Consider the following 26443-nt stretch of genomic DNA (forward strand, 5'->3'; position numbering starts at 1 on the left):
ATGTTGTTTGCTTTTATTTTATTTTATTTTATTTTTTTGAGTCATACCTGGAGGTGCTCAGATATAACTCCTGGCTCCGAGCTCAGGAATCACTCCTGGTAGGCTCGGGGCACCATATGGGATGTGAAGATCAAACCCGGGTCAGCCCTGTGCAAGGCAAATGCCCCATCTAAGGTGATATCAATCTAGCCTTGAGGATTCAGTTTATAGTGAGTTACAAGTCTCAGACAGGCTGAACATACCTAGTGAGATGCATGAATCTATAACTGAGGCCTTTTATTTGACTCAGGCTGTATTTGAAGGTGCTTAGGGCATATCTTCAGCTATGTACTCAGGATTATTCCTGACAATGTGGTGCCAATGTCAAAGAAGAGTTGATTTCCTGAAAGCAAAGGTCTTAACCCCTGTACATTCTCTTCAGTCCCAACTCAGGGCTTCTGATGCTACTTCCAAGAGTTTTTTATTCCTTCATTAAATCTAGAGGCCTGACTGGGTTGAGGATCTGTGGGGAAATGAGTGCAGAAAAACTAGGAGTGAAAGTCCAACTGGCTACTAATTTACCTCTAGACTTACAGAGATCCCAGTGATCACTGACTGTGTGGGAACATGATTGGAACGTTCCCAGTGAACTGGTCTCAAGAACCCTTTCACTCCTGGAGCAGCTACAGTGCTAGGGTTTCCCCCCAGGGATGCACTGGGGAATTGAGCCTATAAAGCTCAAAGGACTCTTCTGAGGAGGTTCAGAGGAAGTGGTGTGGTGAGGGAGTCTGAAATCAAGAATGGCAAAGAATGGCCTGTGAGAGATGGTACCTTTGCCTGGGTCTCATCTTCCTGCCAGTGCTGTTTCCTGAGTGGTGGCAAGTGAGTCCTCTGATTATGGTGGTTCTGGGGGACAAAGTCCTGGTCCACGAGTCCATCAGCCTCAGCTTCCCCTTCGTCCTGGCCCTGCTGACCTGCAAAGGGGAACTGTAGGTCAGTTTAGGCACCCTGGAGACAGGCAGAATATTGTCAGCTGCTGCCCACCCTCTCTCCCATACCACTTTTAGCTGTTCTAAGCACAAGTATTGCCCAAGGGCCTTCCTCCTCCTCCTCTGCTTCTGGTGAACCATGGAGCTTAGTTAGTGCTTGGGGGAGTCAGAACCAAAACTGTCTTCCTTGGGCTCCTTGTCCCCTCCTGCAATATGAAAGAACCAATTTCTTGGCAGAGTTGTCTGAAGTTCAAGTGACCTGAGAAGTCAGGCAATCCTTTGCAAACAGTGAAGGGCAAGGGGACTCCAGTGGTAATATGGTTGCAGAGCGAGACCTAGACCCTGCTCCCAGTTCCTTGGAAGGCTCTATTGCAAGCTCTTGGATCTCCAGTACTGGCAGAACCCTCTGCAAATGTTCATGTGCCTGGAACTCATCCTCTGTACATCATGCAGGAACCCTCTGAGTCAACAGATGACTGCAGCAGAGTTAACAATCTTTCATCAATAGTTTAAAGCTATTTTCATCACCTACTCTAGGTAAATTTATTGCTGACAGTCTGGCAAACCTTCCTGGGCTTTAGCAACACCTTCATTCTCAATGTGCAGCTTCATGAAACAATGTAGGCTTGTCTTTCAACCAGGAGCTCTGGGAGTCTGCAGGGGCCCTTGGGATACTGAAGCCCTGACTCCTTCTTGCCCAGGCTAGCTCCAGCAGTCCTCTCTGCCCTTGAACCCTTGCCTCCCTAAAGAATCCCTCTACTTGATATTGGAAGTGTCTGGCAAAGGGAGGGAGGCCAATGAGAGATAAAGTTAAGACTAATAAAAATCCTTATTCAGGGTTTGATTTATAACATCTGAGTTGTTTTTCCTTCTTTACAAATTGAGTTTCTGATCTATGTGATCATGTGAAATTGGGCATAACAGTAAATTAGGGATTATGTTTTCAAAAAACAAACAAGATGATCTGTTAATAAATGTTTGTTGGACAGTTACTATGTGTCAGAAGGTGGGCGTGGTCATCTCCAGTTTATGAATGGAGAAAACCCAGGTTGGCCGCATGCAAGGCAAGTGCCTCCCCTCTGTGCTGTTGCTCCTGCAGTGCTATCGTTCTGGCCCCTAGAAAGGTCACATAGTTTTTTGGTTTGTTTGCTTGCAAGAATTTTTGGCCACACCCACTTTTGCTCAGGGCTTATTCCTGGCTTTGTGCTCTGGAATCCTGGCAGGATCAGGGGACCATATGGGATGTGGGGGAATGAACCCTTGTCTGCCACATGCAAGGTAAGCACCCTCCCCGCTGTACTATTGTTCCCGCCCCAGGACACATAATTTGAATTCTGGTGCTAATAAGGGTTACATATTTGACTACTCTTCCATGTTTTTTCTCTCTGTTGCTGCCTGATTGTGTGGTTCCTTGGTATCTGACATCAATTTAATAGGTCACATGATCCATTAGGGCTACAGATCCCTCCCCCCCAAATAGAACTATTGCTTGATGTCCAATATTTTTGGATCCTAGGCCCTTAAAGAGTAAAGATGTCAACTAGAAACAGGATATGTATCTTTTAAAAGAAGTCATCAGACAATGCTCTCTGGACAAAGCAGCATATCTTAACCCCAGAGCATTCATATCTGGGCAAGTTCAGGTATCAAGACACAAGTTCAAAAATTTCATTACTTTAGAGACTCTGAACCAAGTGGACTTGGGGATGTTAACTCATTGACAGAGTGCATTTGTTGAATGTGTTAATTTTAATTTATTCAGGGTTTTAATTTACAAAGAGAAAAAAATTCCTAACTAGCATACTTGCTGTTAACAAACTGCATATGAATCAGGTTATGACCAATTATATGGTGCCCAAGTGGAGTCAAAATGAAAGCATATTGGGGCTGGAGCAGTGGTGGAAGTGGTAGGACATTTGCCTTCACGCACTAACCTAAGATGGACCTCGGGAAGATCCCCAGCATCCCATATGGTCCCCCATTCCAGGAGTGATTTCTGAGCGCATAGCCAGGAGTAACCTCTGAGCATCACCGGTGTGGCCCAAAAAGGAAAAAAAAAAAAAAAAAAGAAACCTTATGGCAAGAATGGTAAAAGCAAGATGGGGGGCTGAGTGATAGCATAGAGGGTAGTGTGTTTGCCTTGGATGAGGCTGACCCGGGTTTGATCCCTGCATCCCATATGGTTCCCCAAAACTGCCAGTATGACTCTTTAGCAAGGAGCCAGGAGTAATCCTTGAGCACTGCTGGTTGTGCCTCAAAACCAAAAAAGAAAAAAAGAAAAATATTTGATGGTATCAGGCTCTGAAAACTTGCCCAGTTCTCTATTCATTTGATGAAATTTGCTATTTATCCTGGCCATAACTTTTCTAAGATTCATGTTTGATTAGACACTCTCATTGTAGTTCTTTTTTTTTTCATTTTAGAAAAATGAATTTATATTATCTTAAGGTTCTTGTTTTTTTCCTTCTCTTTTCTCAAAAACTCAGATACAAGCCAAGGGCCTGTTGTTTTCTGCCCATTAGTGCTATCTAGTCATCTCTTCTTATCTTTCTGAGCAAAGAAAACTTCAGGATCTTTTAATTCCTAAAGTTTCCAAGAATAATAGTGACATGTGCAATCTCTGTTGTATTGATTGCTCATAATAATGTTCTGTGCCATCATAATTGCAGAGTTGAACAAATAGAGCTTAAGTGACATGCTCAAGATCTTCCATCCAGATAAGAGAGAATAGCCATTGCAATCCAGATTTCAGACTAATAAGTCTGTATTTTTTCCCCAAGAATAGTGTGACAAAGCATTTGGATAAAAGGATGTTCAAATGGAACAGACATAGAAATCATCCAAAAGCTATTATCTACTTCATTCTTTAATACAGTAGCCACTTGCCACAAATGACTATTTAGATGTAAATTAATTAAAATTAAATAAAACTTTTTTTTTGGTTTTTGGGTCACACCCGGCAGCACTCAGGGGCCACTCCTGGCTCTATGCTCAGAAATCCCCCCTGGCAGGCTCGGGAGACCACATGGGATGCTGGGATTCGAACAACCGATCTTCTGCTTGCAAGGAAAACACCTTACCTTCATGCTATCTCTCCGGCCCCTAAAATTAAATAAAACTTAATGCATATTTCACAATTGTTCAATTAAGTGTGAAGTAATCAGCAGTCATATTGGAATAATATTGGACAACACAAAATATTTTATCATTGCACAAAGTATGGCTGGAACAGTGCTGATCTGCTGATCTAGACTTAACCCCTTGGTTTTACAAATTTGAACAACAAAGCCCAGAATTCCTAGACTTTATTAAAATGTCCCAATATTTGAGAACCGGTCATAAAGTGAACATGTACCTGGTTCAAAGGATTTTCTTTGTTGAATCCAAAATGGAGGGAAGATAGGCAAGAGATGGTAATTGCGAGGTGCACTGGAAAGATCCTGTTGTGGTCTGAGATTCTTTGGTTCATTGAGTTGACTGCCCTGGAGAAGCACAGAATCCTTGATGTATCCTGAAGAGTAGGTTGGGAGTTACTGGTAGGAAAAATTGGTTGCCAGTCTTTCAAATAACTACCGAGTTCCCCATGTGCATATGGGCCTTGGCTTTGAATGTGGCTCATTAAGGAAGACTTTGAGAAGCTGAGAGGGGTTAAGAAATCAGATAGAGGGAATGGAGCGATAGTGCAGCTGATAGGTGGCTTGCTTGGCGGCAGATCTGGGTTTGATCCCTGAGAACCACAATTAACAGAAATAGTTTCTGAGTGCAGGAGTTACCCCAGAGCATGGCCGGGTGTGGCTCTCCCTTCCCCACAAAAAATCAGATAGAACCCTTAATGGTTTTTTGAAGTGTCTTAGACACTTTGAAATCTGTTTTATGGACGAGCACTTGTCCCCTCCTCTATCTAGGGACCAGGTCTTCCTGGAAAAGAAACAGAGCTGCTTTGGGGCTGGGAAAAAGGCTTCTGCCTCAGGAGAAACCAAACATTTCTTGCTTGTTCCTGTTTGCTTCTTAAACACCACGATTCTCAATCTAGGCTTTCTGTGGGTATTTACTGAGTGTGTTCTGTGTTGTGGGACTCTCTGTTGGGCAACAGATCAGATACAGATAAAACAGACATTGGCCCTCTTCATCTTCATTAATTAACTAATGTTTTTTTTTTGTTTTTGTTTTTTTGTTTTGCTTTGTTTTGTTTTTTTACCCAGTGTAATGCTTGGGTGTGGGGAGAAAGCCACTCCGGAAGTGCTGGGGGACCATATAGTGCTGGGGATTTAATCCAGGTCTCCAGCGTGTAAAGCATGCACCCCAATCCTTTGAGTCATCTCCCCGTCCTCAGGGCCCTTTTAAAAGCATTCAGGGTCCAGTGAGAGACAGAGTTCTGTGCTCAGCTGTATGACCCCATGTGTCAGTGTGAGTTAAGATCAGAAAACACAGAGTCAAAATTAGATGGAGTGTGTGGAAGCCTATGTCGAAGGCATAGACCTGGGAAGATTTATCTGGTAGAAAGATGGGACCAGAGAAAATATCAGCATCACAAAAGGTTCAATTCCTGAATGGGAGGGGTGGAAGTGGAGACACTCTTGGAGCCAGTGATCCAATATCAGTCTTTTCATTGTTCCTCTAGCTCTCCACCTCATTCCCAATAGTCTGGTCAAATAAAATACGTAATTCTAGTTAAAACTGAATTCCAGATACACAATTAACACATTTTTCTTTTCTTTTTTGCAGCTGAGCATCTCACACTCAAGAGGGACTTTGGGTGACTGGGGATATAACTGAAGTGGTAGAATATATCACATGCATATATGAGGCCCTGGCTCTACATGGGACCCCGAGCATCACCAGTCTTCAGCATTACAGAAAATACCTCCTATAAACTAGGGACTCTGGGGACTATAGCCATAGTAGAGTAGGTCAGCTATTTGCCTAGCTTGAACTGATCTGGGATTAATCTCTGGCATCCTGTGTCAGTCAGGAATAATTCCTGAGTACAGAGCCAGGAGTCCCATGAGCACTTTTGAATATGTCCCTTCCCCCAAAAGAGGTTTCTGTGAGGAATTATTGTAAGGAGACCAAAAATGCTCTTACCTTCTCTTAGACCACCCTCTGTAGCTATATAATTTCCAGGGATTTGGGACACATTTTGGTGTTAAGAGAGGCCCTTATCCTTGAAAAGATTGGGCCATGGCTAGGGGTCTGGGCTGTTCTTCCCTCTGCCACATTTAATGATAAATATTTCTTTGGTCAAGGGGCTCTTTGTAAATGGAACTGCCTGGCTTGTCATGCTCTGCTGGCCAAGAAAGTCAATCCACTCTGGAAGAGCCTTCAATTCTAGTTAACACTTAGGCAGAGAGAGGCATTTTCTCTCCTTCCCCAAGGAAATCCCATAAAGCAAGAGAAGCCAATTCTTCCTCTGGTCCCATGTGTATTGGTGCTGAAGAGATGGCAAATGTCCCAGCAAGTACTGACAACCCCTAACTCAGCCCCACATCACAGATAGACTTGCCAAACGAAATACGGGATTCCCATTGAACCTGATTTCCAGATAGACAATGATCACTTTTAAGTGGGAAAAAGTCCCAACTATTGGGAATTTCACTTGCTCTGTGAATTCCTGTGTGTTTGTGCATTACCTCTGGCAACTCTGAGAACCCATTTCCTGTTTTGCCGTTGAAGCCTTTCTAGGGTACACATGGGGTGTCTGTTCAATAGAATGGTGTTGGACTCACTCCTAAGTGGATTGTTCTGAGTACTAACATTTTCACTTCTTTAAGACCTGAACTGACCTCAGATGAGTGAATGTGGAACCAGGAATGTGGGGAAGGTCTGACTCCTGATTCCCCCTCTTTGTCCCTGCTCCCCCTTATCTTGTAAAAGGGCAGTGTTGAAGTAAAGGAGCCAAAGGCTCTTGGTGGGGGTGTTTGGGAAGAAGGTTCTTACCTAGGCCTGGGTGTGGGGATGCTGAGAGGAGAAAGAATGAAGAACGAAAGAATGAAGGCCACGCTTCTGGTTGAATGTCCTCAGCAGGTGTGAGGGAGGGGAAAGGATGAAGCCTCTGATGGACATGTGTGGACAACCAAGAGGCACCGCCTTTGCCTTCATGCAAAATTGCATTTGAAATGCAGTGGCTAAGGCCTCTGGGGAAGCCAACATTTAGCAGTTTCTAGCCAGCTCCTCCCTCTCCCCACTGACCTGCATAGTGGAGCCTGTACACACTGCCAGGGGGCCATGTCCTCAAGAGGCCACGCAGGTATCTCTTGGCCGAATACCCAGGTTGGATGTGTCGCAGGGCCTGGCTCTCGGGTTGGCTCCGGAAGCGGAGGTAGGGTTGCCAGCCTCTCTCCTGCTCCCTCTGTGGGGATAGGGATCAGGAAGCTGCGTTACTGCTAAGCCCCGCATCTCCCAGTGAGACACGGGCTGGTTAGCACCGTCCTCTGCAGTCACCTGGAAGATTCCCAGCATGTGCGAGAAAGCACCAGAAACAGATGCTTCAGCTCACAGACATAAACCACGAGACCATAGAGCAAAGCTCTGAAAAGCCTCTGCAGATTTTCAGCTGGCAGGAGAGAGAGACATGAGGAATACCAGACCCCCGTTTGAGACAGAGCATCAGAAAGAGATAAAGAACCTTAAAAGGAAACACATGACTTAGACTGGCCGCTGGATAGCATTGTCGTACCTTAAAAAGGGGCTCTGAGTAGAAAGGCAAAGCCGCTTGGCAAATCAGTATTGACCATCAGTGTCTTTCTGTGAGTAATTGCACACACACATTGTGTTCATGCTGTCGGGAGCCTGGCATTTTGATAATATCTGGCTCGGCTGCATTTCATTGCATCCAGGGAGAATTCGCTGGGAGCCTGCCTGCCAAAGTCTGTCTCATTGTGCAAGGCTTCGTGGAAAAGAAATAGGAACAACAACGTCTTGCACTTGGCTGGGGATTTTTATTATGCCAAGAACTTTCACCTCATTACAATCCTTTAAAGTGGACATGCTGATGTTATAATCACTGAGACAATGCAGGCGGCTCCAAGGATATATAGGGAACGACAAGAAGAGCAAATGTGTGGGAGTAGGATGGGCATCTCTTGTTCTTCTCGCCAATGGCAGGTAATGCCAATCAATCAGGGCATCCTCAAATGATAAACTCATGTGACCTCAGAATCCTTCTCTTAGAAAAATTTCAGGAGCTGGAGTGATAGTACAGTGAGTAATGCTCTTGTCTTGCAAGCTACTAACCCAAGTTTGATCCCTGAAATCCCTGAGCACTGCCAAGAGGGATTCCTGAGGGCAAAGCCAGGAATAATCCGTCAGCATTGCCAGGTGTTGTCTCAAAACAAAATAAAACAAATGCAAAGATCAATATATAGTTTTCAAATGTAATAACATGACCAGAGCTTAAATGTTCAGGTTAATAAATGTTGATAATCTTGTAACTGCTCCCCAATTTTAATAATTTACACAATTTTGTAAAATTCTGACAATTCACAAAAACTAACTCCATTGTAACCACCACACAAAACAAAGTCTAGAAGTTTTCATCGATCTGGAAAACTCCTTTATGCTACTTTGCTGACCTTGTTTCCTCTCACTTAGCAGGTCATTGATAGTTTCATATTAGATCTGTAAGTCTCTGGCCTGGACTTCTTTAAAATTTTTTGCTAGAATCTACAGAGAAAGGTTTATAGTCAAAACACAAAAAAGGAAAAAGGGAAACTTGATGAAAATATAAAACCTACTGATGAGGAAGAGGAAGACCTTAGGGCTTTTTTTTTTTCAAATACACAGATGGGAAGAACTGTAAAATATTCTCATTCAGATACCTGCAAAGTCACAACTAAGGATTTAAGACTACCAATGTGTCCTCAGCTAAAGAGAGTACTAAAAAGACAAAGTCCTGAAGATGAAGAAATACATCTGGGAAGGGAGAGGATCAAGTTTCCAGGAATTCATCCATTTACTCATTCACTCAGTCATTCACTCATCCATCCATCCATCCATCCATCCATCCATCCATCCATCCATCCATCCATTCATCCATCCATCCATCCATCCATCCATCATCCTACTCTAATGCAGCCAGTATGATCCCAGGCACTGGAGAAAAAAAGCAAACAAGATAGATGAAAAACTAATAATACACTAGCAGATCAAACAAAGCCTGGATTATTCTACTGGTTTCACTTTCCAGTAACTTATAAATAAAGTGATTGCTTGGAATCCAACTACAAATTGGTATTAGGACAACTTCTAGGGCAGGTGCTTCAAGAGCTAAAAGGGCCTGGAAGGTTCAGGCCTGAGGTTGTTTTAAAAGACAATAAAAGAATTATTGGGAGGGAAGTAGAAAGAAAATGCCTTAAATTCCTTTACACATTCCATTTCTTTTTTCATTTGACAATGCAATAGATATTTGCTTCTATGTTCAGGCCTGTATTAGGTCTGGAACATGGTGTCCATATATCTGAGGTCTTTCTTAAGTGATCTGGTACTTCGTTCCCCACTGTATATCTTTATTTAAAATGACTCCTTTCTGAATGCAGCAAAACCAAGTTTTCCCTGAGATGCTGTGGCCCTGATGTGCAGACCAGCTATTTGGTTTAGACAAGTGTAGAATTTGCAGCAACTTGCAACTTACTGCAGTATTCTGCAGCAGGTACCTGAAGAGGTACACCAATCTGTAACCACAGGGTGCCACCACAGCCTAAGTGGTGGGAAGGGAGAGAGAGGAAAGTAGAAGAGAGATAAGTAGAAACCAAGTGTCTTTTTATTACCACCTGAAGTCTGAAGCCTGCAGCTGCCCAGGAGTTTTCTGAGAGGGAGAGAGAGAGAGAGAGAGAGAGAGAGAGAGAGAGAGAGAGAGAGAGAGAGAGAGAGAGAGAGAGAGAGAGAGAGAGAGAGAGAGAGAGAGAGAGAGAGAAGAGAGAAAGTCACAGTCCAGAGGGCACAAGGGGACACTGTTCAAGATCTGGGTTTGAGAGAGAATAGAATATGAAGGGTAGATACAGAGCAGGCAATATCTTGCTACTGTCCCCAGAGAGGTGGCACTGCTCTGGTCACTACCCTGGCTCCTCTTCAAATGTTTAATTTTCTTTCTTTTTATACCCTGTGTGACAGGGGGCATGTCCAAGGGGGCATGTCCAGGGGCATATCTAATTAGCATGCCCAGGGGTCATGTCTATGTCCAACTGTGTGGGTATTTAATGGGCATGTCCATGTCCAACTACATTACATAAACAGGCAAGAACTCCTCGTGGCTTTTTCTTTCTTTCTTTTTTCTTTCTTCTTTCTTTCTTTCTTCTTTCTTTCTTTTTCTTTTTCTTCTTTCTTTCTTTCTTTCTTTCTTTTTCTTCTTTCTTTCTTTCTTTCTTTCTTTCTTTCTTTCTTTCTTTTTTCTTTCTTTCTTTTCTTTCTTCTTTCTTTCTTTATTTCTTTCTTCCTTTTTTCTTTTTTTCTTTCTTTTTTCTTTTTTCTTTCTTTCTTTCTTTGTTCTTTCTTTTTTCTTTCTCTTTCTTTCCATATTTTTCTTTCTTTCTCTCTTTCTTCTTTTTTCTTTCTTCTTTCTTCTTCTCTTTCTTTTTCTTTCTTCTTTCTTTCTTTCTTTCTTCTTTCTTTCTTCTTTCTTCTTTCTTTCTTTCTTCTTTCTTCTTCCTTTCTCTTTCTCTCTCTCTTCCTTCCTTCCTTCCTTCCTTCCTTCCTCCTTCCTTCCTTCCTTCCTCCCTCCCTCCCTCCCTCCCTCCCTCCCTCCCTCCTCCCTCCCTCCCTCCTTCCTTCCCTCCCTTCTTCCCTCCTTCCTTCCTTCCTTCCTTCCTTCCTTCCTTCCTTCCTTCCTTCCTTCCTTCCTTCCTTCCTTCCTTCCTTCCTTCCTTCCTTCCTTCCTTCCTTCCTTCCTTCCTTCCTTCCTTCCTTCCTTCCTTTCTTTCTTTTGTTGGTTTTTGGGTCACACCCAGCAGTGCTCAGGGATTACTTCTGGCTCTATGCTCAGGTATTGCTCCTGGCAGGCTCGGGGGACCATATGGGATGCCGGGATTTGAACCACCGTCCTTCTGCATGAAAGGCAAATCCTTCTCATGGCTTTTTTTTTTTTTTTTTTTGGTTTTTGGGCCACACCCGTTTGACACTCAGGGGTTATTCCTGGCTATGTGCTCAGAAATCGCCCCTGGCTTGGGGGAACCATATGGGACGCCGGGGGATCGAACCTCGGTCCGTTCCTTGGCTAGCGCTTGTAAGGCAGACACCTTACCTCTAGCGCCACCTTCCCGGCCCCCTTCTCATGGCTTTTTATTTGTGCTTGGAAAGCAACAATTTCACTCAGGAGCATCACTAAGCAGTTGACTCAGTGGACTAGGGAATTGCTTCATTTCTTTATATAACACAAGTTCTGGAGATCAGATGTTGGAAAAGAGTCTCACTCAGGTAAATTCAAAGTACTGATTTGAGACTTGAGGGGAGAACTGATCCCTAACATAAAAGGAGACAGAAAGGAGTTTCTGGAACATAAAAATGAGGGACAGCAGGTGGCTGGCTGTAGTTGGATGCAAACTGCTTGTGCCTATCTTGGCTTTGTCAATCACTTCAGCTTCTGGTTTCTTCTGAAATGAGTAATTGTTGTGCAGGGTGGACTGTTTCCCACACTTCTCCAGGAGGGCTTCTTTGAAATAGGGACTTGTTCCTGGTGGTGGTTTTCCTGTAGCCCACAGGACTCCACAGGAAGAGGGCGGAGGGGAAGCCCAGCAGAACCTGCTCCATCTCTGTCCTGACTGTTGTTCTGCCTCCCCTGGAGTGTGCTGAAGATGATGGAAGGAGTCAGAGCCAGCTCTGTGGGCCTAGGTCATCCCCACACCCAACAGATATGAGTGGCAGAGTACCAGCAAGTCCTGAGCAGTCAGTCAGTCAGTCAGCTGTCATCATACCATGGGGGAGGCCCAGCTTTGTGTGTCAGACTTGATAGAAAGGACCAGGACTCCCAGGACTGTCAGGCAAATCCCTTGATGATTTGACCCCACCCATTTCAGGTACTTTCCAGGTTGAGCCCTACCCAATCTAATTAGCTTGACTTTCTTCTTCTTTCTCTTCCCTCTAGGCCACTTCTGCCGGAGTCTCTCTTCACTTACTTTGACCTCAACACAGCTCAAATTCCAGCTCTTTTAAGAAGCCAATGCAGACTCTCCCAGCGAGAAACACAGTCTTAAACTTGTTTCAACTTTGAGTATGACAATCTAGCTCCTGTACAGGGCTGCCTGGCATCAAGAATCACTGGGTCACTCACCTGCCTCTGACCAGCGTCTCAAGCATGGAAAGGTAATGACATCTATGCCTTCTCCTGTCCACACCCTGGCAAGAATTTTACAACTATTTGCTAAGTATTTGCCATGTATTGTTCTGGCACTGGCTGGTAAATGCCTACTCACTCTATGTCTGTGCTTTTGAGTGGACAGAGCTCTAGTTGACTGCCAACTACTTAGGCCTCCCATTACCCACTCCAGGCAATAGGTCTCCTTGTGGGAGATATGCAGCTGGCAATCCTGCCCTGCACTCAAGCTTGTTGGAAGCTCTGTGCACTGGTGAAGACAGCCTTAGAACATTGTTGGTGCATCTGTGCAGCTGTGACTCTCATCAACTTTGGGGCTGTCGGGTGAGTGAGTGCGACTGAGGGAAAGTGGAGTGAGGGAGGGAAAAGATGTGTAGCTACTTGCCATCTGTGTTTGGAAAGGCTGTGCCATCCTCAGCCTGCCAGCCTATGCCAACAACCGACACTCAGCCATCCTCCTTTCCTATAGTTTGGACTTTCAAGACTGTCTGAATGAGCTTTGCTCTCCCCTAGACTTTGGGTAGCCTTATGTTTCTGGGTGACAGTCCCTTAAAAAAGAATCATGAAATGGCTTGTGTTTTCTCATTGATGTATTGTAGTCTTAGACGTTATGAGGCTCAAAACATTTAAGAACATAAAAGATTGCCTATAGATGTCACAGCAAAGGTATGATAACTAGAACTGAAAATAGCAATAACTATGCTCTACTTCATTTTAGAGTTCAATTTTCCTGAGTTTGAATCTCTTTTTTTTTCTTTCTGAGTTTGAATCTCTGGGGAAATTAGTTAAGCCATCTGTGCCTCAATTTCTTTATCTATCAAGTGTGGATGATGAAAAATGCATATCTTAGGTGCTGGAGAGATAGAACGAGATGAAAGTTGCTCGCCTTGCATGCAGATGACTTTTGTTCCATGCCTGAGACTGTATATGGTTTTCCTATGACCACCAGAAATGATCCCAAAACAAAGAGCTAGTAGTAAGCCCTTACCACAGCCAGGTGTATTTTCTCACAAAAAAAGAAAAGTGCAAAATTTTACATGGAAAAGGATGAAGTTAGACTCTTATCTAACATAAAAATTAAGTGAATACAAGATCTAACTATCTAAGCTTTAGTTAAAACTCTTGAAAGAAACATATTGGAAAATCTTCATTACAGCAAATTTTGTAGTACTGTAATTTCTGGTATAGGACACCAAAACTATAAGTTAAAATATAGCTAATTGGGGGAGGCAGAGAGATAGCATGGAGGTAAGGCATTTGCCTTGCATGCAGAAGGATGGTGGTTCAAATCCTGGCATCCCATATGGTCTCTCGAGCCTGCCAGGGCGATTTCTTAGCATAGAGCCAGGAGTAACCCCTGAGCACTGCCAGGTGTGACCCAAAACCAAAACAAATCAAAACAAAAAAAAAGTAGCTAATTGGATTGAAAATGTAAAACTTGAGTGTGCAAGGACTATATTAACAAAAAGAAAAGAGAATATAAAGAATGGGGAAAATGAGTCATCCCTGAACCAGGGAAGCCATCTACAAAACATCCAAAGTTGTCTATGACATCACCTGGAAGCAATCCTTTACTAGGGAAGACCCTACTGCTGCTCTGACATCGATTTACTCAAAAGAGTCTTCTCTTAACACTGAGAAGATTTAAACAACAACAACAATGACCTGCGTACTGGACAGGGCTTTCTGCATTGCCCTTCAATTGTGAGTTGAAATTAGATGCCGCTCCGCACCATCCTGACTTCAATGTAGGCTATACAGATTCCAGGATCTTCAGTACAGAAACATGATACCAACAACAGAGACTGTGAAAAATATAATTGTATGGGCACTACAGACAATGACCGGGATTGGACAAACTAGTTTGCCTGGAGCCTAGAAATGGTCTTATGTCAGGAAACTTCAGGGGTAAGGTCTCCGTGTACTTAGGCCAAAGTTTTTCCTTTCCATGACCCCCATACATTGGTGGGCCCATGCAAACTATAATTGCCACTCTAACATTGTTTTTACAGTGTTCCTTTGACTCTAAACCTTTAAGAAACCACTAGTAAAAATATCTGGAACTGCATATATGCTTTTAGTTATACTAAAATTCTGGGGGATAAAGGAGGGAGATAAGGGATATATGCTTGGGAACACGGATGAAGGGAGGACAACACTGGTGATGGAAAGGCCCTCATTTATTGTCACTGTGTATCTTAAATATCACTGTGTAAGATTTGTGAAAAAAAATGCCTCTAATAATGTAAGCCATTACAATAAAAATTGTGTTTTAATCAGAAATTTTCTTTGACTTACATGTATTATTATATTATATTAATTATATTATATGTTATGTTATGTTACTATATTATGTTATGTTAGTTCACCTCAATATGTTAATCAATTTTGTCTCTTGAATAAATTTTTACAATAAAAAAATAAAATATTTAAAAAAAAAGAATGGGGGAAATGTTTTGCAAATCACATTATCTTATGTGATTATAATGATTATATAACTGCAACTCAACAACAACTAAATGCAAACAGCCTGATTTTAAAACAGGGGTCAAAAAACTTAAAGAGACAACCTGCCATAGAAATAATGTCAAGAAGGGGCCAGACAGATAGCACAGCAGTAGGGCATTTGCCTTGCATGTGCCAGACCTGGGACGGACCCGGCTTCGATTCCTGGTGTCTCATATGGTATTCCTAGCCTGCCAGGAGAGATTTCTGAGTGCAGAGCCAGGAGTAACCCCTGAGCACCTCTGGGTGTGGCCCCAAAACAAAACAAAACAAAAGAAACAAAAAATGGGGGCTGGAGCAATAGCACAGTGGTAGGGCCTTTGTTTTGCATGCGGCTGATTCAGGATAAACTTGGGTTCAATCCCTGGCATCCCATATGATTCCCCTAACCAGGAGCAATTTCTGAGTGCATAGCCAGGAGTAACCCCTGAGTGTCATAGGGTGTGGCCCAAAAAAGAAAAAAAGAGGAATACTGTCAAGAAGAAAATGAAAATGAAAAGATGGGGCCAGAGAGATAGCACAGTGGTAAGACATTTGCCTGGCATGCAGAAGGACAGTAGTTCAAATCCCGGCATCCCATATGGTCCCCTGAGCCTGCTGGGGGCAAGTTCTGAGCATAGAGCCAGGTCCATATGATCCATATGGTCCCCTGAGTGCTGCCAGGTGTGACCCCCCCAAAACAAAACAAAACAAAACAAACAAAAAGAAAATGAAAAGATGCTCAATGTGGTTTATCATTAGAGAAATACAAATTATGATCACAATAAAAGTATCACTCCAGGGCCAACGAGGTGGTGCTAGAGGTAAGGCCTTGCAAGAGCTAACCAAGGAAGGACCGCGGTTCGATCACCCGGCGTCCCAAGCCAGGGGCGACTTCTGAGCGCTTAGCCAGGAGTAACCCCTGAGCATCAAACGGGTGTGGCCCCAAAAACCAAAACAAAAAGTATCACTCCACACTTATTAGGATGAAAATTATTAAACAATTAAACAGAAAACAACCTGTGTTTATGAGGATATGGAGAAGTTGGAATTCTTGTACTTTGCTGATAGGAATGTAAAATGATGCACCACTGCTATGTCAAAAACTTATGTTTCTATTTATTATAAACACAAAGGAAATAGTACCTAGAATACAAGAGCCACTCACTGAATGGGAGAAATTATTCACCCAATACCCATCAGATAAGGGGCTAATATCCAAAATATACAAGGCACTGACAGAAATTTACAAGAAAAAAACATCTAATCCCATCAAAAATGGGGAGAAGAAATGAACAGACACTTTGTCAAAGAAGAAACACAAATGGCCAAAAGACACATGCAAATATGCTCCACATCACTATCATCAGGGAGATGCAAATCAAGACAACTATGAGGTACCATCTCATGCCACAGAGATTGGTACACATCACAAAGAATGAGAACAAGCAGTGTTGGCAGGGATGCGGAGAGAAAGGAACTCTTGTCCACTGCTGGTGGGAATGCTGTCTAATTCAACCTTTATGGAAAGCAATATGGAGATTCCTCCAAAACCTGGAAATTGAGCTCTCATACGATCCAACTATACCACTCCTAGGAATATACCCTAGGAACACAAAAACACAATACAAAAATCCCTTCCTTACACCTATATTCATTGCAGCACTATTTACCATAGCAAGACTCTGGAAACAACCAAGATGCTCCTCAACAAATGAATTGCTAAAAAAAAACTGTGGTACATACCGTATTTTCCGGCGTATAAGACAACTGGGTGTATAAGATGACCCCCTAATTTTGCAGTTAAAACATAGGTTTATTCGCTGTATCAGACAGAACGTTCCATGGTGAGCCAATCACAACAAGCAAAGGTTCAAAGGTTATACTGTAATAGACTTCCTCTCTGACTCTGGCCAATCTGAGCAGGCTTATGACAGTGTAGATTCGGGTGCAGAACATTGTCTAATTTGCATGCATATAAAGCCTGCTTGGATTGGCTGAGTTAGAGAGGCGGTCTGAGCAGCCTTGCAGTGATCGGTGCAGGAACGAGTTGGAAAATTCATTTTGTGGCAATATTCAGACAATTTTCGTTTAGCGGCATATTGAAACATTTTTCTGGATATACTCAGCATATAAGATGACCCCCAATTTTCGGTTGACTTTTTTTGTTTCAAAAGTCGTCTTATACGCTGGAAAATATGGTATATACAATGGAATATTATGCAGCCATCAGAAGAGACGAAGTCATGAAATTTTCCTATACATGGACATACATGGAATCTATTATGCTGAGCGAAATAAGTCAGAGAGAGAAAGAGAAAGACACAGAATGGTCTCAAAAATTATGTTTTACACACACTCGTTTACATATCATTTATTCACCTATCTATAACATAGACAATAAAGTCCTTTTTAAAGAACAAAAACCATGGGGCCGGAGAGATAGCATGGAGGTAAGGTGTTTACCTTTCATGCAGAAGGTCAGTGGTTCGAATACTGGCATCCCATATGGTCCCCTGAGCCTGCCAGGAGTGATTTCTGAGCATAGAACCAGGAGTAACTCCTGACGGGTGTGACAAACAAACAAACAAATAAAAAGAACAAAACCCACATATCTATAAACTGAAAGCAGGACATCAACAGATGTTTGCACACTAATATTGACAGTAGCATAATCCACAATCATCAAAATATGGCCGCCATGATCTAAAAGCTCATGAATAAATGAATGGATAAACAAAATAAAGTGGATAATCAAAAGAATGAAAGTGCATGCCATAGTATAGATGAAACTTAAAGACATTATGTGAAGAGAAATAAACCCAAAATACTGGGCCAGAGAGATCGTACAAAAGGTAGGGTGCTTGCCTTTGTACACCCTATCTAGGTTTGATTCCACACCCTGCTTGGAATGATCTCTGAATATAAAGCCAGGAGTAAGTCCTGAGTACAATTGGGTCTGGGCATCTTAAAAGGGAAGAAAAGGGGTGGTGGTGAAGAGATAGTACAGCGGTAGGGCATTTGCCTTGCATATGGCTGACCTAGGGCAAACCGGGGTTTAATTCTCATATGGTCCAGGAGCTTGCCAGGAGCGATTTCTGAGTGCAGAGTCAGGAGTAACCCCTGAGAGCCTCCAGGTGTTGCCCCACCCAAAAAAACCAACGCCCCCTTCCCCAAATCAACACAGCAAATACTAAAGAATAGTTTTAGTTACAATATACTGTAGGGTGAAGGCTATGTGATTTCACTCAGATGAGCAATGAGAGTGGTGAAATTCACAAAGACAAGAAGAGTAGAATAAAGATAGCCATAAGCTTGGGGGGATAATAAGGAATTTTTATTTAATGAGTTGAGAGCAGCTTTAGTTTTGCAAAAAATTTAAAAATGTTGAAGAAGTTCTAGAAATACCTGGTGTTATAGTTGTACAAGTTGTTATAGGGTTATAGTTGTACAAGAAGAACACAAGACAACTGAAATAGGGCTGAAAAGATAGTACAGTAGATGGTTCACATTGCTCTTCACCCAGCCAACGTGGGTTTGATTCTTGACATTCAGTATGGACCCTGAAGCACTGCCAGGAATAATTTCTGAACAGAGCCAGGAGTAAGCCCTGAACATCTCTGGGTTTGGTTTCCAAAGCAAAAAAATACCCTACTGAAGTATAATTTTTATTTGATTAGAATGACTTTTTACATGATATATACTTTCTCACAACAAAACACTCATATTTTTATTGCAAGGATTGAGAAAATAAGAAAGTGATTTATTCATAGAAAGATTATTTTTATTCTTATATTATAAAGAATAAAGACAATATTCTTTAATCTTTAAAGATGTGTGACAATGATTACAGAGTGTCAGCCATTTTAAACATCCTGTTATATAGCAAAGGGAATAATTTTTTGTTTGTTTCTTTGGGGTCACACCCCTTGACACTCAGGGGTTACTCCTGGTTATGCACTCAGAAATCGCTCCTAGCTTGGGAACGCTGGGGGCGGGGGATCAAACTGTGGTCCATCCTAGGCTAGTGCGGGCAAGGCAGAGAAAGGCCTTACCGCTTGTGCCACCGCTCTGGCCCCCAAAGGGAATACATCTTTGACATAAATTAGAGCCCAGAAAATAGGAGTACAGTGGAACACAGTCATAACTAACTTACTATGAGCATGAGACCTAGACCTCAGAACGGTTTTAGTGAAGATCTTTTCTAGATCTCTAAAGGGTTTTAAATAAGTTGTTGAAAGAACAAGATTAGTTTAAAATATATCAGAAACATTTCTTTTTTCTGGGGCATGTGGAATCTTTAAAATTCAAGCCTGAGAGGTTATGTGGAGTTTGCTCTTCAGTTGTCTGTCTTCCCATTTAAACTCCCATTGCTAGAGTAACGTACACCCCCAGTTTTTCTCTTACAGAATACCGTATTTTCCGGTGTATAAGACGACCCCCCTAATTTTACGATTAAAGCATAGATTTAGGCCTATATTCGCTGTATCAGACAGAATGTTCCTGTGCTGCAACTGAATGGACCACAGTGAGCCAATCACAACAAGCAAAGGTTCAAAGGTTATGCTGCAATAGACTTTCTGACTTTGGCCAATCTGAGCAGGCTTATGACAGTGTAGATTCGGGTGCATACACAATGGACTATTATGCAGCCACCAGGAGAGATGAAGTCATGAAATTTTCCTATACATGGATGTACATGGAATCTATTATGCTGATTGAAATAAGTAAGATAGAGAGAGAGAGAGAGATGCAGAATGGTCTCACTCATCTATGGGTTTTAAGAAAAATGAAAGACATTCTTGCAATAATTTTCAGAGACAAAAGAGAGGAGGGCTGGAAGTTACATCTCACTTCATAAACCTCACCACAAGAGTGATAAGTTTAGTTAGAGCAATAACTACATTGCGAACTATCCTAACAATGAGAATGTATGAGTGAAATAGAAAGCCTGTCTAAAGTACAGGTGAGAGTGGGGTGGGGTGGGGAGGAGGGATATTTGGGACATTGGTGGTGGGAATGTTGCACTGGTGATGGGGGGTGTTCTCTTACATGACTGAAACCCAACCACAATCATGTTTGTAACCAAGGTGTTTAAATAAAATATTATTTAAAAAAAAAAGAGAGAGATGGACAAAGAGATCAACCTCAAAGCTTGATCATGGGACTGTTCAGAGAGGAGGGAATGAAAGGACATAATTCACAAGAAAGGAGAAGAGAAAGAGCTTAAAGCTCCTGAAGAAGATGATATTTGGGTTATGTTTTGAAGGATGAATCAGAACTTTGAAGAATGAATAAATGTTTACCAGTTGAGAATTATGTTTTAAAAAAGAAAAGAGTAGAACAAGCAGGATAGGAGATATCCAGAGAATGGTGAGTTCTCATGGTTGGGATCTGGTGTGGGCTCTGGTCAAAGTGGGAGGAAGAGTAGGGGTGACTAGAAATGGAAGGGAAAGGCCATATGGAAAAGATCTGGTGTCAGACACTAATGCTTTTGTCCTATGGAAACTGCCAAGGCACTGAGACTATTGGGATTACTTCACCATTCATAGGCAACTTATTTTTCTGTGACATAGCTTTCTACTCTCTAGTGACCTTCTCCAAAGGGCTGATACATATGGTTAATAAAACAGGGATCCTCTGTTTATGTTCTAGAGATTTTTTTTTTAAAGAATTCAGAAAAGCAAGGTTGGGGCTTTTCTCATAATATAGCATTCAGAATGGAAATGGGCTGTAACTTATTGGGCAGATACTTAGAGTCTCAAGGTAAATATTTAGAACATTCTTTCAACAATGTTTACCAAGCCAAGAACATTAAAGGTGTGAGGAGAATGTGGCTGAAAAACAGGGTCTTGGCTATGCTGGTGAAAAGTTTTTAGGCAGAGAATCTGGAAACAACCCAAGTGCCAGAGAGCAGATGAGTGGATAAAGAAACAATGGAATATTATGCAGTTGTTAGGAAAAATGAAGTCATGTAATTTGCTTAAACATGAATGGATATAGAGAGTAATATGCTGAGTGAAATGAGTCAGAGGGAGAGTGATAGACATAGAATAATTTTACTCATTTGTGGGATATAAAAAGAAAAGACAGTGTGGCAATAATATTCAGAGACAATAGGGATGAGGGCAAGAAAGACACATCTATGGTAGGAAGCTTGCTACAAATAGTGGGAAGTAAACTGGGTTCATTGGTGGTGGGAAATCTGCATGGAGACTGTGGTGTACATCATATGACTGAAACTAAAACATGAACAATTTGTAACCCCAGTGTTTTTATGAAAGTGATAAAAAAAAAGTTTGCAGGTAGTCTCAGAGAGCTCTGTGGGTCTCTACTGGAGAGACATAAACCAACTATAATAAAACACATTTTCCCCCTCAGTCGCCTCTCATCTTCACTGTCTCATTCATTCCTTAAGATGGTGGTGTGAGACTGATGGAGCCCAAGCCCATTTCAGAGATGAAGAAGCTGACATCCAGAGGTTTCATACTTTCCTAAGTTCCTCAGGAAAAGTTTCACTCCAAAGCCACCACCAGTCAGAGACTTCCCCAAGCCCAGGACCCTGTCAGGCCTACCTGTCTCCTTCCATAAGCCAAGATGGCTTCTTTGAGGTCCTGGAGTGTGTTTAGCCTTTTCCTGTATCCTCTGTGGTAGAAAGAGCCTCTTCTTCTCCCTTCTGGTGTCCAGGCTGATAGGGCAAACCCTTCAGAGTAGAGGATGAGGGCACCCTTTCTGGTGCTGAAGGTTTTAGGGAGAAAGAGGCTCCAAGTGTTTTGGGAGCCGCTGCCTTCATCCTGGGCTCGTCGAACCAGAACATAGTCTTCCGGGGACTTCCAGTTCAAGTAATCCTGGTTAGGAAAGAACCCACTGAGGCGTAAGATCCACTGACAGATTATATTCGCCCATTTGTGAGTGAGTGACTGCTTCTCTTCTGATTGCTCATACCCTGCCAGGAAATGCAATCATCCTTCTTTTTTTTTTTTTTTTTTGGTTTTTGGGCCACACCTTGTGACGCTCAGGGGTTACTCCTGGCTATGCACTCAGAAGTTGCTCCTGGCTTCTTGGGGGACCATATGGGACGCCGGGGGATCGAACCGCGGTCCGTCCTAGGCTAGCGCAGGCAAGGCAGGCACCTTACCTTCAGCGCCACCCCCCGGCCCGCAATCATCCTTCTTAATATTGCAGTTCTGTCCTCCACTTCTTGGAAGGAGTAGACCCCCCCCCCCAGGACACAGTGCCATTTTCACTCCCTATTCTCTACTTTTTCAGTAGTATCATACAGGCCTGGAGCCTTCCAGAGTGTGGTATAGAGGTGACTGACTGGTCAGTTAAAATGTCTTGGTATGCAACGCAAATACACAAGACAAAATTATCAAAGGAAGCTGATAATTTTGAAACAAGGCCGTGCTAGACGGCAGTTTAAGTAGGGAAACACCGTCCAACCCATCACTTCAGTTGCATATAGGGAGATTGTCTATTCATTCCAGATGCTATGGAACATTACCTGATTCCACTGTTTAGGAGTCTACAGAGTAGGATATATCTTTTAAGGAAGTAAATGTCATTGGCCAAAGGTCTTTTGAAATTTTGCGTTTCTTTCTATGGAGCCAAGGTCAGCTATCATAACAAGCTACCATGACAATGGGCATCTCTGTAGGATCCTAGAGTTTTCAAGGCATCCCTCCCCCACTCTAAGAATTTTGTGTTTCCCACAGGATTAGAGGAAATAGATTTCCAGCATAACAAAAAACATTTTTTTTACCTCTTTAAAAACCTCTGCAAATGAGATTGTGTGTGTGTGTGTGTGTGTGTGTGTGTGTGTGTGTGTGTGAAAACCAATATATATGAGTCCTGTGGGTTGAATTCCAGAAAATTCAAGGAAGCCTTTAAAATGGCAGGAACATGCACAGCATTTCAAGCATAGATATGGGCTTCTGAAACCTGCTGGCCTAAAACCCGGGTCAAAATTCTGGTCTTGAAACAAATCATTTGGATTCTAAACAACCTAACGTCTCCAGTGAGGTCAGAAGTCATGTTCTCAGGGGAAGGAAAAAGGTCCCTGGTATTGTTGGGGTTCCAAACAAACCAGATTCTTTCCTGGTGTTTCCCTAAGGAAGAGGGAAGTTCTCTCAGCAGTGCCCTCAATCCTGATCCACCTTCCTGCCAAACCCAATCCAGACACATAGTTCAGAGCTTAATGGGAAAAGAGAGACCCAGTAACCCCCTCCCCTATGTGTGACCCTCCCTATTCAGCAACAGTCTTACCTCTGGTTCAAAATAGACTTCCAGTCTCTGTTTGTTCTGGACCAACTTCCCATGTCCCCGGCTAAGAAGCGAGAGTGTGAACATTGTTCTCTTGGGGAGGGTATCTCACTTCAGGAGGAGCTCATCTGGATTGAGAAGACTGCACCCTGGTCACAGCTCCAGGTGTCTCAGACTCAAGAGTCTAGGAGCCCAGAAAGAGCAAACACTGGACCTTTGATAAAATCCATTGCCCCCACCCTGGGTAGCTTCTTAAAAACAGCCGGCTACACAGTTCACACTGTGTGTGTGTGTGTGTGTGTGTGTGTGTGTGTGTGTGTGTGTGTGTGTGTGTGTGTGTGTCTGGACCCCTCCAACTCTGGATGGTCTCCCCAACCTTCTTCCACCTGTGGGGCTTCTTCCTTGTTGTCAGCTGGACCTGTTGCCCTGTTACCAGTTGTGTGTAGCTACAGACCTGGCCCCAGCACCCAGGCTCTGGGAAAGCGGCTGTTTCCCTGTTGCTATGGTAGCAGGCAACCAAGTCCCTTAAAGCCTCCAGGCTCCTGCAGACTCCTGGGAGGGAGATGGTTTGAGGGGCTGAGGACCCAGAAGAGTTCAAAGCACCAGGTGTGCCTATATTTTCCAGACCTAGGACTCATCTTGCTTCTAAATGCCTTCTTTTTCCAGATGTGAGTTTTCATTGGTGAGACACTCCAAGTCTGTGTTCCCTAAAGGAATGTTGTGTGTGTGTGTGTGTGTGTGTGTGTTTGTGTGTGTGTCCTGTTTTTTTCCTTTTGCTTTTGAGGTGTTGCCCAGAGCATTATTCCTGGCTCTGTGCTCAGGGATCACTTGTGAAATTGCTTGCAGGACCAAATGCAGTATCAGGTAGGACTCATGCAAAGCCACAGCCTTTCCCTTGTCTTAGCTCTCCCCTTCCTCTATGATGTTTCCCCCAGACCTTGGCTGAGATCCAGACCCCCTTTGGTGGAACATCGAACTTTTTTGTGGTAGTTCCCATTTTGTCCGACTAACTGGAGGATCAGGAAACTTGGCCACTTTCTCTGCAAATAGGCCCCCTCTGCTCCCCCTCCTATATCCCCTTAGTACTGAGACCTGGGAGCTGGTATTTGAGTCGTCATAATGACAGAGGTCTTGGGCTGGCATTTAGCCCAGCAGGGACCTGGGTAGGTAAATATTCTGCAATATGTGGATTGACTTGGGCAGCTATGAAGCCTGTTGGTCCCCTTTGGAGCCAGTTGCAATCCTTTGGAGAAACCCTGCTATGGACCAAGAAACTAGGTTTTCCTCGTGTTGGCTCTGTGAGGAATAAAATGGAAGGAAGGACAAGGATGGAAGGGGGGGAGGGAACAAAAAAGATGCTCTTACTGGTGAATTAGGATCCTGCTGTAACCTGAGAGGCAAACTGTCTTATTTTAGTGATCTGTGACAGTGGCCCCTATTGATTTGGAGGGAGATGCACATAGGCTGTCAACTGGCTTCTACGTGTGTATTATGCATGTCTCTGAGTATGTGTATATTATGTTGTATGATCTACTTGGTTGTTTTGCTTTGGGGGCCACTTCCTGTGGTGCTGGGGTTTGAGGGCCTGAGTGCCAGTGATCACATCTGACTACTGGATACAAACCATACACTCAGCCAGTGAGCTTGCTCTCCAACACTTTTTGGTGGAGTCTTCCTCGGAAATAGGCTCACATCTCACAGGATTAGAAATAGAAGTCCTGGGGTCTAGTTCTGTGGGATTGATCATGGGAAAGTCAAGACAGTGAACACAAAGACTCAAAATGGAACTAGTCAGCATGTCAATGAATATTCCACAGCTGCTGTGGAAGAGAGTACAGAAGTTTCTCCAGAAATAAAACATAGAATTATTATGATCCAGCAATCCTACTTCTGAAGATGTACTCCAAGAAATTGGGAGCAGGAGCCTGAGCAGATATGTGTTTATATCTTACTGCTCATAATGTGAAAATTGTAAAAACAATTCCAGTGTCCATTGATAGCTGCACAGATAAACAAATGTGGTAGGTACATTTATTGGAGTTGTATTTCTTTAGTGTCAAGGAGGAAGAAAATCTGGACACAACTACACTAAGGATGAACTTTAAAGATATGCTGAAATAAGCCAATCTCAAAGGGACATTTAAATATATATGTAATTTATTTTAAATAGATATTTAAAGTAGCTGAGTTCATAGAGACAGAAGGTAGAATGGTGCTTGTCAGGGGAGATAAAAGGAAGACCTGGATAATCAGTGTTTATTTATCTGTTATTTTGGTTTGTGGACCACACCTGGTGGTTTTTGGAGTTTACTTCTAGAGGTATTCAGGGGATCATATATGGTGCCAGGGATTTGAACCCAAATCACAATTGATGCAACTGTATGCAAGGCAAGGGATGAATCTCCAGTACTATCGCTCTGTCTCTGTTAGTGTCTGATTATACAGGGTTTCAATTTGGAAATATAAAAATATTTTGAAGTGGGTGACGTACAAAAGATATACAAAAAACTGAGAAATACTTAATATCTCTGAAGTAGTCACTCAAATGACTACAATGTATATTTGTAATAAGGTGTTATGTATATTTTACTACAATTAAAACTAGTATGAGTAGAGAAACAATAAAAAAGAAAGGTTTTGGCTCTAGATGATCAGAAATTGGACTGATCAGCTTTAGTGTGGAGTAAAACTCTACAAAACGAGGCCCCTAAAGTTGGCCCAGCATCTTAGGCTACAGTCACCCCCTCCCTATTCCTTTCTTAATGCCTTCAAACTGCAAAAAAAGCCCTTTCTACCAAGCTGTACTGACAAATCACTCTCTGTGAGACTCAGTCCCTACCTGCAAGAAGGCAGCAGTGAGTGACCCAGTATCTGCAAGAGGAAGTGAACATGGGGACCATGAGCAGGGGCAGAAACAGTAAAGATCTGGGGTGGAGGATGTAAGGATAGAAGGTGGCAGGCCCAGCAGAGGAATACAAAGATACTAGGATACTAGAATGGGGCTTTAATGGGGCTATAATAAGGAGGGGAGAGGACAGAGGAAGGAAGAAGAAAGAAGAGGTATGGATATGGTCTCTGGGGAAGAGGCAACTTCTTGGATATAGGCAAAGCTTTGGGTGATATGGACAAAGATGAATCTGGAGAAATAGGCTAACCCGCTAAGACCATGAAGGCTACATAGATGCAGCCAAAGCCCTATGATTAATTATTTTTTTCTTTTTATTGAAACAGCTGTGATCTACAGAGTTCTTCATATGTATTTTCCAGTGTATAAGATGACCCTTCAACCATGAAAAACTTCCTAAAAGTCTTAAAAGTAAATTACTTCTTAAAAGTAAGAGGGGGAGGATCACTCATCCCTGAAGCTGGAATAAGTTTCAGCATGCCGTATATTGGCATATAAAACAACTCCCAACTTTTAGGAAGT

At 42.7% G+C, this 26443-nt stretch overlaps 2 protein-coding genes across 3 annotated transcripts in view; both read right to left on the reverse strand.

The window, feature by feature from the left end:
• KIAA2012 (KIAA2012 ortholog) overlaps positions 1-23103 on the reverse strand; it is a 133781-nt gene extending 110678 nt beyond the window's left edge. Inside the window, exons 1-5 of the mRNA XM_049772909.1 lie at positions 23020-23103; positions 21330-21602; positions 7158-7317; positions 4324-4479; positions 811-953 (exon numbers count right to left, since the gene is read on the reverse strand). Coding sequence (XP_049628866.1) covers positions 811-953; positions 4324-4479; positions 7158-7317; positions 21330-21602; positions 23020-23103 — 816 coding nt within the window. The remainder of the gene's footprint in view (positions 1-810; positions 954-4323; positions 4480-7157; positions 7318-21329; positions 21603-23019) is intronic.
• Positions 1-26443, reverse strand: part of NOP58 (NOP58 ribonucleoprotein) — a 507450-nt gene that overhangs the window by 200615 nt on the left and 280392 nt on the right. The window lies entirely within an intron of this gene.

This window comes from Suncus etruscus, chromosome 5 (assembly GCF_024139225.1).
Source record: "Suncus etruscus isolate mSunEtr1 chromosome 5, mSunEtr1.pri.cur, whole genome shotgun sequence".
Taxonomy (NCBI): Eukaryota; Metazoa; Chordata; class Mammalia; order Eulipotyphla; family Soricidae; genus Suncus; species Suncus etruscus.